At 43.7% G+C, this 13986-nt stretch overlaps 1 protein-coding gene across 1 annotated transcript; it reads left to right on the top strand.

The window, feature by feature from the left end:
- Window positions 1–314: 314 nt before the first annotated feature.
- LOC100696892 (zinc finger protein 516) lies at window positions 315–13786 on the top strand (the record flags this gene model as incomplete). Its single annotated transcript, XM_003447130.3, has 3 exons — window positions 315–2103; window positions 7058–7999; window positions 13349–13786. Coding segments are annotated over 3 exons (2967 nt in total), but the record flags the coding sequence as incomplete, so codon positions are not given.
- Between the last annotated feature and the right edge of the window lie 200 nt (window positions 13787–13986).

The following is a 13986-nucleotide window of genomic DNA, read 5'->3' as shown; positions in this document are numbered from 1 at the left end:
AATGTAAAACCACAGGTATACTTAAGACAGGATGAGGAGAGTCAGAACCTACTTTGCACTATTTCCTGACCTATTTGTGGTGCATAACTGGCATTATACAGCAGTTGCAAAAGTACAGATTTACACCTTGTTGACAACACATGGCCATATTTATTTAGCTTTGTTTTTTCTTTACTACCTGCTCTTCTTATTGCTTCTAATTTTTTTAATAATACATTTCCTGCAGCAGACTTTGAAATAACTTAATGCACCTTCTGTGTTTTTCTCTTCAGGTCAGACAAACAGGAAACAGACACGTCACCTAAACAGCATGAATCCACATCCTGTTTCAGCTAAATAAGTGCAAACACTTCATTTTACTAACCTTCAGACTGTCCCAGTTAGACACCCCTGACCACCATACTGTAACATCACCCAGTCCCCGAAAGGACAGCTTCATTACCCCGTCCACCCACCCAATTAGGAGCCAGATGGCACTTCTGGCCAATCAAATCATGGATGCACGAATTCTCAGCAGCATGAATGGGAGAGTAGAGCTTTCCCAGTTCCTGAGAGTCACCAATCAAAGCATTGTCTCCCAGGTTAATTCTTCCCAAGATGACAACCGCAAAAACAGGAAGTATCCCTGCCCGTTATGTGGAAAACGTTTCCGCTTCAACAGCATCCTTTCCCTTCACATGCGCACTCATACAGGTGAGAAGCCTTTCAAGTGCCCATACTGTGACCACAGGGCTGCACAGAAGGGCAACCTGAAGATACACCTCCGCACACACAAGCAAGGCATTCTGGGCAAAGGCCGTGGGAGGATTAGGGAGGAGAACAGGTTGCTTCACGAGCTCGAGGAAAGGGCGATACTAAGAGACAGGCAGATGAGAGCTAGTCACGTTAGCCAACCGCAAGCAGCTAATATAAACCATCATCAAAAGCCTCTACCGCAGACTTTTCCGACACAGCCTCAGCTGTTAAGCAACTCTAGCGCAGCAGACAGCCAGCCATGTGGATCCACCTCTCCCAAGTTGACTACAATTCACGACGAGGCCATCCAGCCCCAAACCACTGGGTTCCGCTGCTCTTTCTGTAAGGGAAAGTTCAGGAAGCAGCAAGAGCTCGAGCGCCACATCAGAATCCTCCACAAACCCTACAAATGTACTCTGTGTGAGTTTGCGGCCTCACACGAGGAGGAGCTCATCAGCCATGTTGAAATGACACATATCACAGCCGATTCGGGCTCAGGGCAAAAGCCCGCGATTGGGGCTGGTGATCAGGGAAAGCCTGTCGGTGAATTCCCCTGTGAGGTGTGCGGCCAGACCTTCAGCCAGGCCTGGTTCCTAAAGGGCCACATGAGGAAACACAAGGATTCTTTTGAGCACTGCTGCCAAATCTGTGGCCGTCGCTTCAAGGAACCCTGGTTTCTAAAGAACCACATGAAGGTGCACCTCAATAAGCTCGCTGCTAAGACCAGTCTCCCACCCGAGCGCGATTCCTCTGCTGAAATGAGTAACCTGACGCCATCGGAGCATCAGAGCAACCTCTACTCCCAGTACATCTCCCGCATTCACAACAGGTTCCTTACAGCTGAGAGAGTGGACCACCCAGATTACAACCAGATGATAGCTGCAGCAGGTGTTGACATGAAGGTCAGAGAGATGTTAGGGCGGATGATTTCCTCAGGGCCTGGTGCAGTGACAGATGCAGAGAGCTCTTCTTCGCTGGGTCTAAATCATCTCCACCCTCCGCTGAGTTCCTCTAGCATGGAATATCTGCAGAAAGTAATTGCTGCCAGAGATGCTCTCACCAACAGCAGCAGCTATGCGGGTTGGCAGATCATAACACCAGGGTTACCTATTGAACAGCAAATGTTCAGCCCTAAAGACCAGCAGCAGCAGCAGCAGCAGCAGCAGCAGTGCTCCTCCTATCTGCCAGAGAGATGTCTCCCTGTAGATGATGGGAAACTGTGCTTCGGTGACCCAGACACCAAAGCCATAAGCAGACCTGGGAGCCCAGGCAGCGTGAGTCATCATGGGCCAGCAGAGATGATCACCGAGACAGGGAACTCTGGCAGCGCTGTGGACCATCGACCACAGTCTTCTTCTCCAGCTACAGGTAATTCAGTGAAGGAAGACAAGTTTTCAGAGTAAAAGATTAGGAGTACTTCTCAGCCTCTAGATAATGTTTTAATCATTCATTAGGGATTAGACCCTGATGTTTTCATCTGTGAAGTAACCTTAAAATATTTGACATAAAAGCATCTTATTATTATTAATATTTTTTTCCTTTTTGTCAGAAATTATCAAGTGTATGTAAAACATGTGTCATCATATTTCTGACTACTCAGAGTAGGTGGATTTGAAGCAAGCACAGGGTCAGCAACACAGCTACAGATATTATCATCCACAAGGACTTTGTCTTCCTTTTAAAGATAATGGCATCATGGTGAATTGTAGGGATAATTAGTACCCTCTATTTTATATCCGTCACATCCCCACCCCTTGCCTACAGGGGCACAAGATGTTAATGCATGCCATCTGGTGTTTTTAATGATTTGATATATACCACCCAGTGATTTTTATGATTTGATCTACCACCTGGTATTTTTATTGATAGTCTTCTGTTCCACCTGGTGATTTAGATGATTCGGCTCTATGGGTAAATGCCTTCTTTATCATGGCATCCTGCTAACATGTTATCATGAGTCTAAATTACTGCTGTAACGGCGTTATTAAGAGACGAGAAGAAAAGATAAATCCAAACTTTGTTCGCTTTCCTCACAGCTTATGCTTACGGTTATTTTCTTCCAGTGTTAGAGAACTACTTATGTGCATCTAAGTCTGCTGCGCTCCTGTGGGATTTGGGCCAGTATCCTCTTAAATGATGGCCGTAGAGCAGAGATAAATGGATCAGGTCTAATCTCATTAGATGTTTTGTTTCCATATTGTACACACATACTGGCATCTGCATATTTACATGTAAATGCTCACAGTTTACAGCCAAATCCCTCTCTGGTTGCTCTTTAAGAAACATATTCAAGCTCTGTTGTTTCTACTTTCCCTCTTCTCCCCTATCTCCGAGACCATACGGTGTCACTTCCAGAAACATTTACGATAGTTGGCTAGCTGAGGATTTGAGCGTGCACAGTTCTGGGATGGCACATTCAGTATCAGACTCTAATTTCAGTCAATATTAAGCATGGAAACTAATTCATTGTAAAGGTCAGGCGTCATTGCTTTAGTCAATGATGGATCCGGCAGGCTCTCTCTCCTCTTCTCCTCCTCTCCTCTCTGTTCTTAGTCCTGTGTAATGGTAGACTCACTCTGGGGGCTTAGCACCGCATTGTTTAGCTCTGACAATATATCCCAGAGACCTCTGCAGCTGCTCCCTGTGCTCACAATGACAGATTAATTAACACAATCACACGCTGCTGGCCCTGGCTCAACGCACAGGTCTGCTGCGGGACAGATAGGTAAATCCTACACATATGGAGAACACGCACCACTTGATGAGGGTTTAATAACAGGGATAAGTTTTTTCGGAGGTGGGGGGTTGTAACTGATCAAGTCTGTCTGTCTCGATGCTTGGACACGGAGGCAGAGAGAGTGAGAGAGCGAGTGTTTTCTAATTCAGGAGAGCGGAGATGCTGAGGAAGAATTACCACTGCCAGATGTTCGGCTTGAGGAACATTGATTAGTCCAGAATTACAGGCTACATTATTCATAGTCAGCCTATGGTGGTCATGAAGTTATTGATGTTCCCAATATGGATGGCAAATATAGTACAGTCATGGCTGTCAGAGTGGGAGACAGGTTCTTACAGCGCCCGATTTAGATTTTTAACTACAAACACCCAGCGTCGTAAATGAGAAATCTGACTTTGATTTGAATAGGAGGCGTGTTATGAATTGCTTCTTTCAATATCTAATCAGGACAGATTTCAAAATGCGCTTTAACTTTAATTATAAGTTGAGATTAAGAATAACGACTCTTCTTAAAACTCACAAAGGGTCCATGCTGCAGGCCTCTGACCTACATTGGACCAGCTAGATCCCACATCTGAATGAAGAAAACACAAACTGCTAAAATGCGCTGACAGTTATTAATTAGTCCCATTCAATACTCTTAACCTCAAGGTCGGCGAGCAGGCACCATGTAACGATGTTGTCCCCACATGTGTTCCCTGCTTTTATGCTACTTTTACTGTAAGTGTTACAGCCAAGAGAGCCTGAAGTGATAAGCGTCTATAAAACTGTGAATGGTAATATGAGCAGCGGTTTACCCAGAAACACAGATAAAGCAGGCTGCTGTGCAGAATATCACTTTTCCTTTGGCTGTTCCACTTCCATCCGTCTATTCTTTGTGATTGTTGAAAGCAAGAAAGCATCTTTTTACTAAATAGGTCCTTATCTAACTCTGTCCTAGCTTAACAAATTCAGCTCTTATTCACAGATCAGAGTCAGTCTGACTGGTTTCTCTAAACTGATTACCTGTTGGCTTTGCCGTTTCCCTCTCACTTCTGTCTTTTAATCCTCTTTTTAATTATTATTGCAGATATGAGGCTCAAATTAAGCTCAAAATGCTTGTTTTCCTAGCATGCAGATAAAAAGATTTACCCAGGGAGTTCTGAACACCTGCCTTGAAATATTGTTCCACCGTCTCCTGAATGCCATTTGGCTTAATTGACTTGGAAACGTCCCAAATGCGTCATTGACTATGTGGTCTAATTAATATTAATAATATATGCTATTATAAACATCAAAGAACATCTGGTGCCCCTGTTTTTCTCACCAGTCTTGTGTGTGACTCTCACTCTCACTGTTTCATCTTAAACCAAACCAGCCACTATGTATCTCTGTTTTGCATTTCAGTTGCTTGATTACATATATACAGAAAGAGGCAAAGCCCCGCTGCATACAGAGTTTGATACCTACAATATGCTGCTGCCAAATGCATGTCTAAGCATATAGTGTGTGAGTACGTGATTGCATTGACGGTGATATATGGACGTAAATTTTAAAGCCCATTTCCATATGAAATGAATCACTCGTCCGAGCCCAGCTGCATGCTTTTTCCATAGACACGGCTCACTTGAGGCATTTATTTATTTATTTACCTTTTTCCTCCGCCTTGCACATTCAGTAAGGGCGGATAACTCATACGCATCACTTCATTAGATGCTCTGTGTTAGGTGAGAGAGGCTGGGGTTTGTAATGATGCAGTAATTGGAGTTTTGGTTGATAAATCTAAGCTCTAAAATTACTCCCCTCACATAATGTGCGCCTCTGCACTGTAAGTAAATCTTAAACTGATTAAGTTAGCATGAACCAGGCAATCACAAAGATGGCACCCATCCAAAGGAAGAGAAAAAAAGGCAGAGTCTTCAGTCTTTGTGTTGTTTTTAACCGCTTTCATGAAGGCTGGCAAATGGGTTTAGGAAGGTCCGCACTGAAAGATGAGGTCAGATATATGTGTTTTCTGCATTTGGAGCTGACCGGTAATGTCATCGTAATTTAAGCCACAGAATAATTGAGATATATAGTGTGTCTGAAAGAGTTCCATTAAGCTGTTTGGATCTTTTTTTTTCTCTCTTTTTTTTTTGGTCTGTTACTGGAGACAAGGGTGTGGCACTGTTGAAGTCTCTTTCCCGCTCTTGCACACCCCACACACATGTAATCTTACGCAGACTTTAAGTCAAACATGCTCTATACGAACACGCTCACATATAAACACTCAGAGTGCAGTGCAAACAAAAGGAGACGACTTTAGTTCAAGGACACGAATTTCCCATTTCAGCTGTGACTTTTCAATTTCATTTGCTGGAGCTCTATTTAATTAATACGTGGGCGTTATTTTACGGTTTTGTAAATTGTAATAGTAAAAAACAGCCCTCTCTTTACTACGATTCAGCTCATAATGCAGGTTTTTCTATTAAAGTTGGAAACAAAGTAAAGTAACTACTACAGATCATTAGATTTAGATTTACCTCAGAGAATTACCTCAGGGTCAGATCTCGAGGTGTATGAAATTGATATTTCTCTGGCGGGGGATGAATCACTGTTGTAACTCAGATATTAGTCCATTAAAGAAGAACAATAAGGCATCAATATGCATAGAATTAAATTAATGGTGGTGGGTTTATCTCCCTATCCCAGACACATCCCTAAAAGACACAGTATAATGTATGACCTGACCTTCAAATGCCAGGAGAGTGTTGGGCAATAAACTGCCAATATTTGTGGCTTAATGGCATCGGATGACTTTTACTGTAATTGGAATGGCAGCGAAACAGCTGGGCTGTTTAAAGACAGTGCAAGGCTGAGGTCTCAGACAATCACTAACTCAAAATGGTCACAGGGAGTGTGTTTAACCCTGAAGGGTGTTTCTGTGATAGCTATAAGGATTAAACTGAAGGTAAACAGAGGGAAGAAGACATTTAAATTACCTTTAATTAAAAGTTATGGTGTGCAAGATCAAATCTTGCATCCAGATGGATGTTATTCACTGGCTAAAAGGAGAAAAATCACCCTTTGTCATTCTCCACAATAATACACTTTGTACTGTTTGAATTATGTTTCCAACGCACCATTTTTCAAGTGTGAAGCAAAAATAAACTCAGCTACAGTACATGGTGTGGTTAATCAGAACTGCTCACATGTTGGACTTCGTTATTTCTGACTGGGAAACCCACTTACTGGTTTTGATGGAATGAGGTTCTTGTCTGCAACATCTGCCTTGTTCTAGTTGCTTTACAATCTCACTGTTTATTATTTCTGGAAGAATCTTGTTTGGTGTTAACGTCTTTGGGTGTATTTATTGCACATGGTGGTGGCGTCCATACTGTAAAATGATGGATCACTGGAGCTGAAAGCTGATTACAAGCTTGATTTACTGCAGGGCAGCACTTAAATCATTCAACTCAGCCTGGTGTGGGATTGCAACATTTTTCATGTTTAGACAACTGTTGTTGGTACATGCTCAGAACCAAATGCTCAGTATGTCTCATATACACATGCTTTCCTAATTTGATTAAGTTTGTCTTATGTTTTTGCTCTTATCATCTCTGTTAGGTGAGAAAGTCTACAGGTGTCCACCTTCAAATGACTACACCTCTGCACAGACAGCCTCCCTCGGCTTCCATCTGGATCAGTACCACTTCACCCACTGGCAGAACAACGGGGATCTTTCTTCTCCTCTGCAGCCTAGCAGCAGCAGCAGCTCCAGCCCCAACCCCAGCTCCAAGCTCCGACCCAGATCCAGGGAGGACTGGAGCCCGGCTGCGGGGCCGTACCTCGGTCTGGAGAGCCACAGTGAAAATTCCTTGCTCATTAACAAGCAGTCCGATCTCGCTGACCGAGATGCGGGTCTAGACGGCTCTTTGTCTGCTCAAACTCGGAAGTCCCAGTATGAGCCTTTGGATTTGTCTGTCAGGCCAGACACCGTCACATCTCATTCAGCTGTGTCTCCTGCTGTGCTGGTACAGATGTCCAGCGTTTTTAGTAATGGACTGTCCTCCTCCATTACCCGCCAGCGACAAAGTTACTCTAACGCACCAGCTGAACTCAGTGTGAAACCCACATTTCAGTCTGACCTCTTGGTGCACGGAGCCAAGGAGGAGATGAACGCACAGAACGCAGGCTCTACAGTTCATGATGGTGAAGGTGAATTTGAGAAATCTGACCAAGGAAGGGAGGACAAAAATGACAACGCTGCCAAGTGGAAAATAGTGAAAAATAATGTCCTCGAGTCAAAAGAGCCGGGACAGGCCAGCGCTGATTTTGAGGGTGCTGGTGAAAAGAAGCAAGACAAGCTAGGACAATGGGTCAGAGCTGTGGCTGAATCTCCCATTTCCTCTCTGGAGAGCTTAGCTCCAGGACAGTCGGATCCACTTCAGCACCAGGGCGGCCTGCTCTCCTTCCTCAGATCCCAGGGGAGCCTCAACAGCACACCTGCTAGCGCCCACAAAGTCGGTCTGAACGGTGGGGGGAACATGGAGAAAGATATTGCATCAGGTGGGCACGAGCTTATATATCACATACACTAAATGCAGCTGTCACTGTTATCAAGATGTAGCCAGAGCTGTCTCCAGATTTGAAGGCAAATATTGCCACCTAGTGGTCAAACAGCAGCTATGCTTTGAACCACATTATTTCTGTGCATGTGATAGACTGCTGCGAGTGGGAATAGAGCATGATTATTAGTTTTTGACTAAGCTCTATATATAACTGGCCAACTAGAGTGCAAGCTCAAACTTTTATACATTGTCTGGCATGAGGATCCTGCTACAGAACACCAAAAAAAGTTTTGGCAGTATCTCAGCCCTCGTCACCTGACAGCGGAAGTGTGAAGATCGAGTGTGAGTGTGTGACTGAATCACACCAATTATGAACAGCACACTTCCCTTATACTTATAGCACTTGAGTTTTTTCTTGCAGATCTTATCTCTGATCTCAAATAAGGGCTAAAGAAGACACAGGTGTGTGGCACTGATTACCCCTACACTTTAAAGGGTGATATAATCTCCTAGTGTGATAGGTTACAAATCGCCAAGCCAATGGAGCCCACTGATGGAGAGGCTTAAGCTCTTGTGCTGGTGTGATATGCTTGCTGAGTGCAGATTTAATAATGCTGTCTCTCAGGAGAGGGAATCCAACAGCTGGGGTCTTTGATATGCATGTATTATGAGTGCAACATGATACACCTTCCCTCTGATCCCCCTCTTATTCAGAAACTCAATATGTTCATGTGAAAGACAGGAAAGTGCCTGTCAACTCCATTAGGGATTAACATCTGTTCCCTTTCTTTATGATTCTAACAGCAAGATGTAGTTTTCTATTTGATTGTACAGATGGTTATTATAATATGCCGAAAAGCACCCCTCCCCTTCACCTCCTGTCATAGCCGTCACACTGTTCATGTTTCTTTCTTGCTTTTATTATGTATAATGCCATTTGGATTAAAAAACATTGATTTAACAAAAAAAAACTTTCCTCCGAAAAGCAGAAAAAATGACATCAAACAGTTTATCCCTCACATACAGCACGCCATACCGTAACTGTGGCCTGCACTTTTCAGCAGTCGGATCAATGCAAGGAGCTATTTCAAGCATCGCTTGCCTTTTGTTCACTGCAGATTGATCCTCTGCGTTTTCTCTCTCAGGAAGTTGATGTCAAAGGCACAATAAACACCTGTCAGTCAAGCTGGACAGTGAGATGCGGGGCTGACATTGAGAGTCCATCGAGTGTCCTCTAAAACTGAGCTAAGCAGGTGGCCCGGCAGTCTGTCCTGTCTGCAGCGCTGACCAGGTGGCTTTGTCATGGGGCTGTCTTCTGTTGACCCCATCCTCTCCATACTGTATGGCACGTCGAGTGGCATGGTGACATATTGCTGGGCAGTTTGGACATGGAGTGATGTGTTTGTGATGACAGTTCAGGTCGGCTCCAGTGTGCCAGCAGTGGTAATTGGCCAGATGGTGACCTCTGGTTGAACCTGTCTGCATGCTCATTAGTCTCACTGAGCCCTCCCTTGTGTTTTAAGCACTCTCTTACCTCTGCGCTGCCTGGGCTCAACCACTAGATGGCAACATTTACCACTCCAACAGCTGAGGCTGCGGTAAATATCTCACTCCCAAGTAGTGTGACATGCATCCATATTTCAGAGGCACAATTAGGACAACTATTTCTGAGAATGCTGTCATGTTGCAAAATGGATGCCTTGGGGCAACTTTAAAAGAGTTAACCAGTTAACCATGTCAACTGTTCCTTCGGTGATGTCAGACCAGGCCTCTCAGACTCATGAGAACAAGTGAATATGAGAAGATCGATAAAGAAAGGATTAAGAATGAAAGAACATGGAGGACAGAGAGAAAGAAAAGGCCCTGATTTGAAAGGTTGAAAGGGGTGAGTCATTATCTCATTGTCTGACCTCTGTATACCCTCCGCGGAGAGGGTGACAGAGAGCAGGAGAAAAGGAGAGAGAAAAGGAGCGAGAAAGATCACCATAGATGGAGATAGATGGAGCGACAGCGAGGTGAAAGAGGAGCGGTAGTGCGGCTGTCTCTATGAGCAGATGTCGTTTGAGGGCAGCGAGAGGGCAGCGCGGCCTGCCTTTGTGCCGTGCTTCTCCCCATAGAGATAATGAAGGGTGGAGCACTGGGAAGGATGTGCAGTCATCACTCACTGTCTGTGTGCCATCAGAGCTCAGGCCTGTGTCATCCGTCACCATTCAGCTCTTCTGGCCCCCGTCGGCCCCGCCACTGTCATCATGGTCATTATCTCAGCCTGTGACACACAACACACTCTCGCTGCACACACACACGCACACACACAAACGCATCATTGCATGCATGCAGGTGTGAACATACATGTGTACAACCTCAAGCAAATATGCAAAGGCAAGGCAGGATATGCTTTTCTAGTACTAGTCCCTGCCCAGCAACAAAAACAAAAATATATATAAAACTATACTTCCCATAATAGACAGTGTTACCACATATAAACGTACTGTTGTGATATATAGAATGATGATGAGAATAATTACAACTGAAAGACTCAAATAAGTAAAAATCTACTAAAGAATATATAAAAACTTTGCATAGTTTAGTGTTAAAAATTGATCCAAGGTTGACACATTTTAGTCTATACAAAAACTCTGAGGTTTTAGCCCTATTAAAAAAATAGCTAGTTAAAGGAATGATAAGAAATTTGGGGAAACAAATGAGTTAGATGAAAGGATTATATTTAACCTTTTAATAGGTAGGCTGGCTCTGGATTCAATATCTTGATTTTTGAATTAGTAAAAGGCTCATTCAACATGCAGAAATTTGGGAATACACGCCAGAGTCGGGTGATGAACTTTTAAACAAATTCCCAAGTTTTGCCCTTTTCTTTGAAATATAAAATGTGAGGTGCAACACATCAATTCGAAGAAATTCTAGACTTGCCTTCTGGTTCATCTCTAACCTAACATACTTGTGACAGGTTATTTATGGTTTTTTTCTTTTTGTGCTGTGATTTCAAGTTCACTCGCTTTCAGTTTATTGTTTAAATAAAGTCATTTTGAATATCTGGTTAAACTGTTGGTTTGTTTATAATCTGGTTTATTCATGAAAGCTTGTGCGTATTGTCCTGTTCCTTTGGCTGCAACAGCGAAAATAATTTGCAAGAAACTGAGATTATCCTTTAATTTCAGTGTCAACGTTATACAGATTCAAAATCAGTAATCACTCTGTTTTTGTGCTACTGGCAGAGTTCCACTCTTTCTTTCAACGCCACACAATCCCACCCTTCTCATTTCCTGTTGAGTCTCTTCATGCATTGTTATATATGTATAGGGGTACGTGTGTGTGTACGTGTGTGTGTGTGTGTGTGTGAGTGTATTTTTGTGAGCGAATGGCTGGTCTGAAGCTGTGGCTTGAGCAGCCTGTGAATGGAGGATCATATGGCGGCGAGATGGATGGCTAAGAGCCCACTGCTGTCTCCTCTAATTGTAAAATATTAGTTACATTAGACTCTGGCCTGTGATTAATGGAACTTATTTGGAGGTTGCCCTCTGTTGGACCTCCCCTCTCCTCTGGTGGGAGGACTAAAAGAACGGCAGACTGAGGAAGACGAGGAGGGACAGAAAGCAAGGCAACAGAGGCAGAGAAGGGGGAGACACGCTGGGCACCGAGCGACTAATGTAGGCCCAAGACCTTTTGGCTTATTATTAACCGACTTTATGAGAGTGTAATAGGCTACAGAATTGTTCACAGCGCCTGAGTGCATTTACAAGGATTTGATAAGATTGAGGAAAATCTGTCAAGTTTATCAAGTTACAAGGGAACGTGTGAAATTTGAGGAAGCGGAAGTCAGAAAAATGACATTAAAGTTTTAACAAGGAGTGTTTATTTTTATGCATCCAACCTCCTCTCCTGTCTTTCCACGTCACGCTGAAGCCAGGGAAGCTTAAGTGAGGCAGGCAGAGTTTAAGATGCACCACAAACTGCACTCTACCTGGGTCTGACAAAGCTTATCTTTACTGTTGTTCATTCCAGCTCTCTGTCGCTTATACACACACAAACACAGACACACACAGACCCTTCTGTGCTATCCTGATGATATTCAGATGTGTCAGGCCTAGTTTGTAAATGTGTGTGTGTGTGTGTCCTTTACGGCCATCAGGTTATTATACAGCAACAGATGGAGCATTACCTTTTATTGCTCACACCTTCTGTGAGTTTTCCCACTTTTCCCTCCAAAAAACACCTTTTTTATGTAGATGTGAAAGCGAGCGTTGAGCTGTGTACAGCTGTCTCAGCTCTGATGAGGAGCATGATAGAGTGGAAGAGGCGAGGGCGGGGTGAAAAGGCTGAGACAGCCCTCACTTTTTGGGAAGTGATGTCAAATGACATCAGCACATAATGGTTTACTGTAACCATGAATCACAGAAAAACACATTGAAGTGTTAGACAGAGGGGAAAAGAGAAAGTCATTATATGAGGTAACATCTCAAAAATAGCACAGCGGTGAACAAGGACGCATGGCTGTCTAGGTAGAGAGGTAAATGAGTCACTTTTGCTTTGATCTTAGCAAGCCCGAAGGCTTTGGTATCATACTGATTTTTTATTGAGGTTAGATAAACATCTGGAAGCTACTAGTGTTAAGCTTTGTTGTTTGTATCTTAAGGGTACATTGTGTGCTGGGTCATGTATGTTCACATTGTTTATGGAGAAACTATGCAGCGGGCACTAAAGAGGTGGACAGACAGGAAGTTTTGGCATGCCTTGCCTCCCAGCTGCAGACATCTGTCATTCCTCAGCTCAACACTTGTGTGTGTGTTTATTTATTGTGTGTGTGTGTGTGTGAGCTGTGAGCAGGAAGTGTGTAATAATGAGCAAGAACTTGCAGGCCTTTTTAGAAAAACTCATCAGCCCATTAGGTGTCACAGGATGAAGGCTAAGTGCCAAAGTGATCAGAAAATCAACAATCTGCAAGCCTACAGCAGCTTCAGTGCACAATAACAAATATTAACATTTCTCTCACATCTCACCTGGCCACATCTGTTGTAGAGCACTGGAAAAATGACCTGCCAAGACTAATGTTTGCTATCCAGAACTAAAAACATACCACATGCGTTCTTCACAGAAATCAGTATTATTCTGTTTTTTCTGAAGTATTTAGAGGTTTATTCTGTGTCACACAGTGAGGGTTTTTATTTTTGTCAGGGAACTTGTTTTTCTTTGATTTTATTGGCTGACTGTGTTGTGTTCAGCATGCACAAACCCAATGCATTATAATCTCAAAAACTGCCTGGTGGGATTGTGATTTATTTACTTGTTGCAAACATTAACCGCCACCCCATTCCCGTGTATTCGTTTCCAGCTCGGAAGCCATTCCAGTGCCGCTACTGCCCCTACAGCGCCTCCCAGAAGGGCAACCTGAAGACGCACGTCCTTTGTGTGCACCGTAAGCCGTTCGACAACAGCCTGTACCCTGACCGCCGCCTTCGACGTTCGCACACACCCCAGATGCCCTCCAGACTGCCTCTGAGCATCACGGGAGACAACCGTGCGCCAGAGAGAGACCAGATCGGCGTGACATCCCTCTGCGGGACTTGATGTTATCGTATTAACAGCACATACAGACAGTTATGGTTATTGTTTTAGCTTCACCTCAAAAGGATTAGGATGATGGAGATTGTTAAAAAGAAGTTAACAGCCAACCTTGATGTACATTCCAGTGTTTACTTGAAGAGCCACAGTATGTATTTATCTGTAGCAAAAGAAGCTGCCTATAATAATAAAGTCCATTGTGATGTGAATGTGTAGCTGGGGTACTTAGTGTCGTTCATTTTGTCTAAAGTGTCCAAACGATTTACTTGTGTTTACATGCATCTATCAGTCCAGCACTTGTCTGATAGGGAGAGTGTACCGTGCCTGCCCAAAGCACTTGTTCTTTCATCCAGTAAATACCCTGTGTTACATTTTTGTAAATATCGCTCGATTTCCCTTCCAGTCCAG

Source organism: Oreochromis niloticus, linkage group LG7 (assembly GCF_001858045.2).
Source record: "Oreochromis niloticus isolate F11D_XX linkage group LG7, O_niloticus_UMD_NMBU, whole genome shotgun sequence".
Lineage (NCBI taxonomy): Eukaryota > Metazoa > Chordata > Actinopteri > Cichliformes > Cichlidae > Oreochromis > Oreochromis niloticus.
Note: the sequence above shows the minus strand (reverse complement) of the source record. Positions and strands in the feature narration are given on the sequence as shown.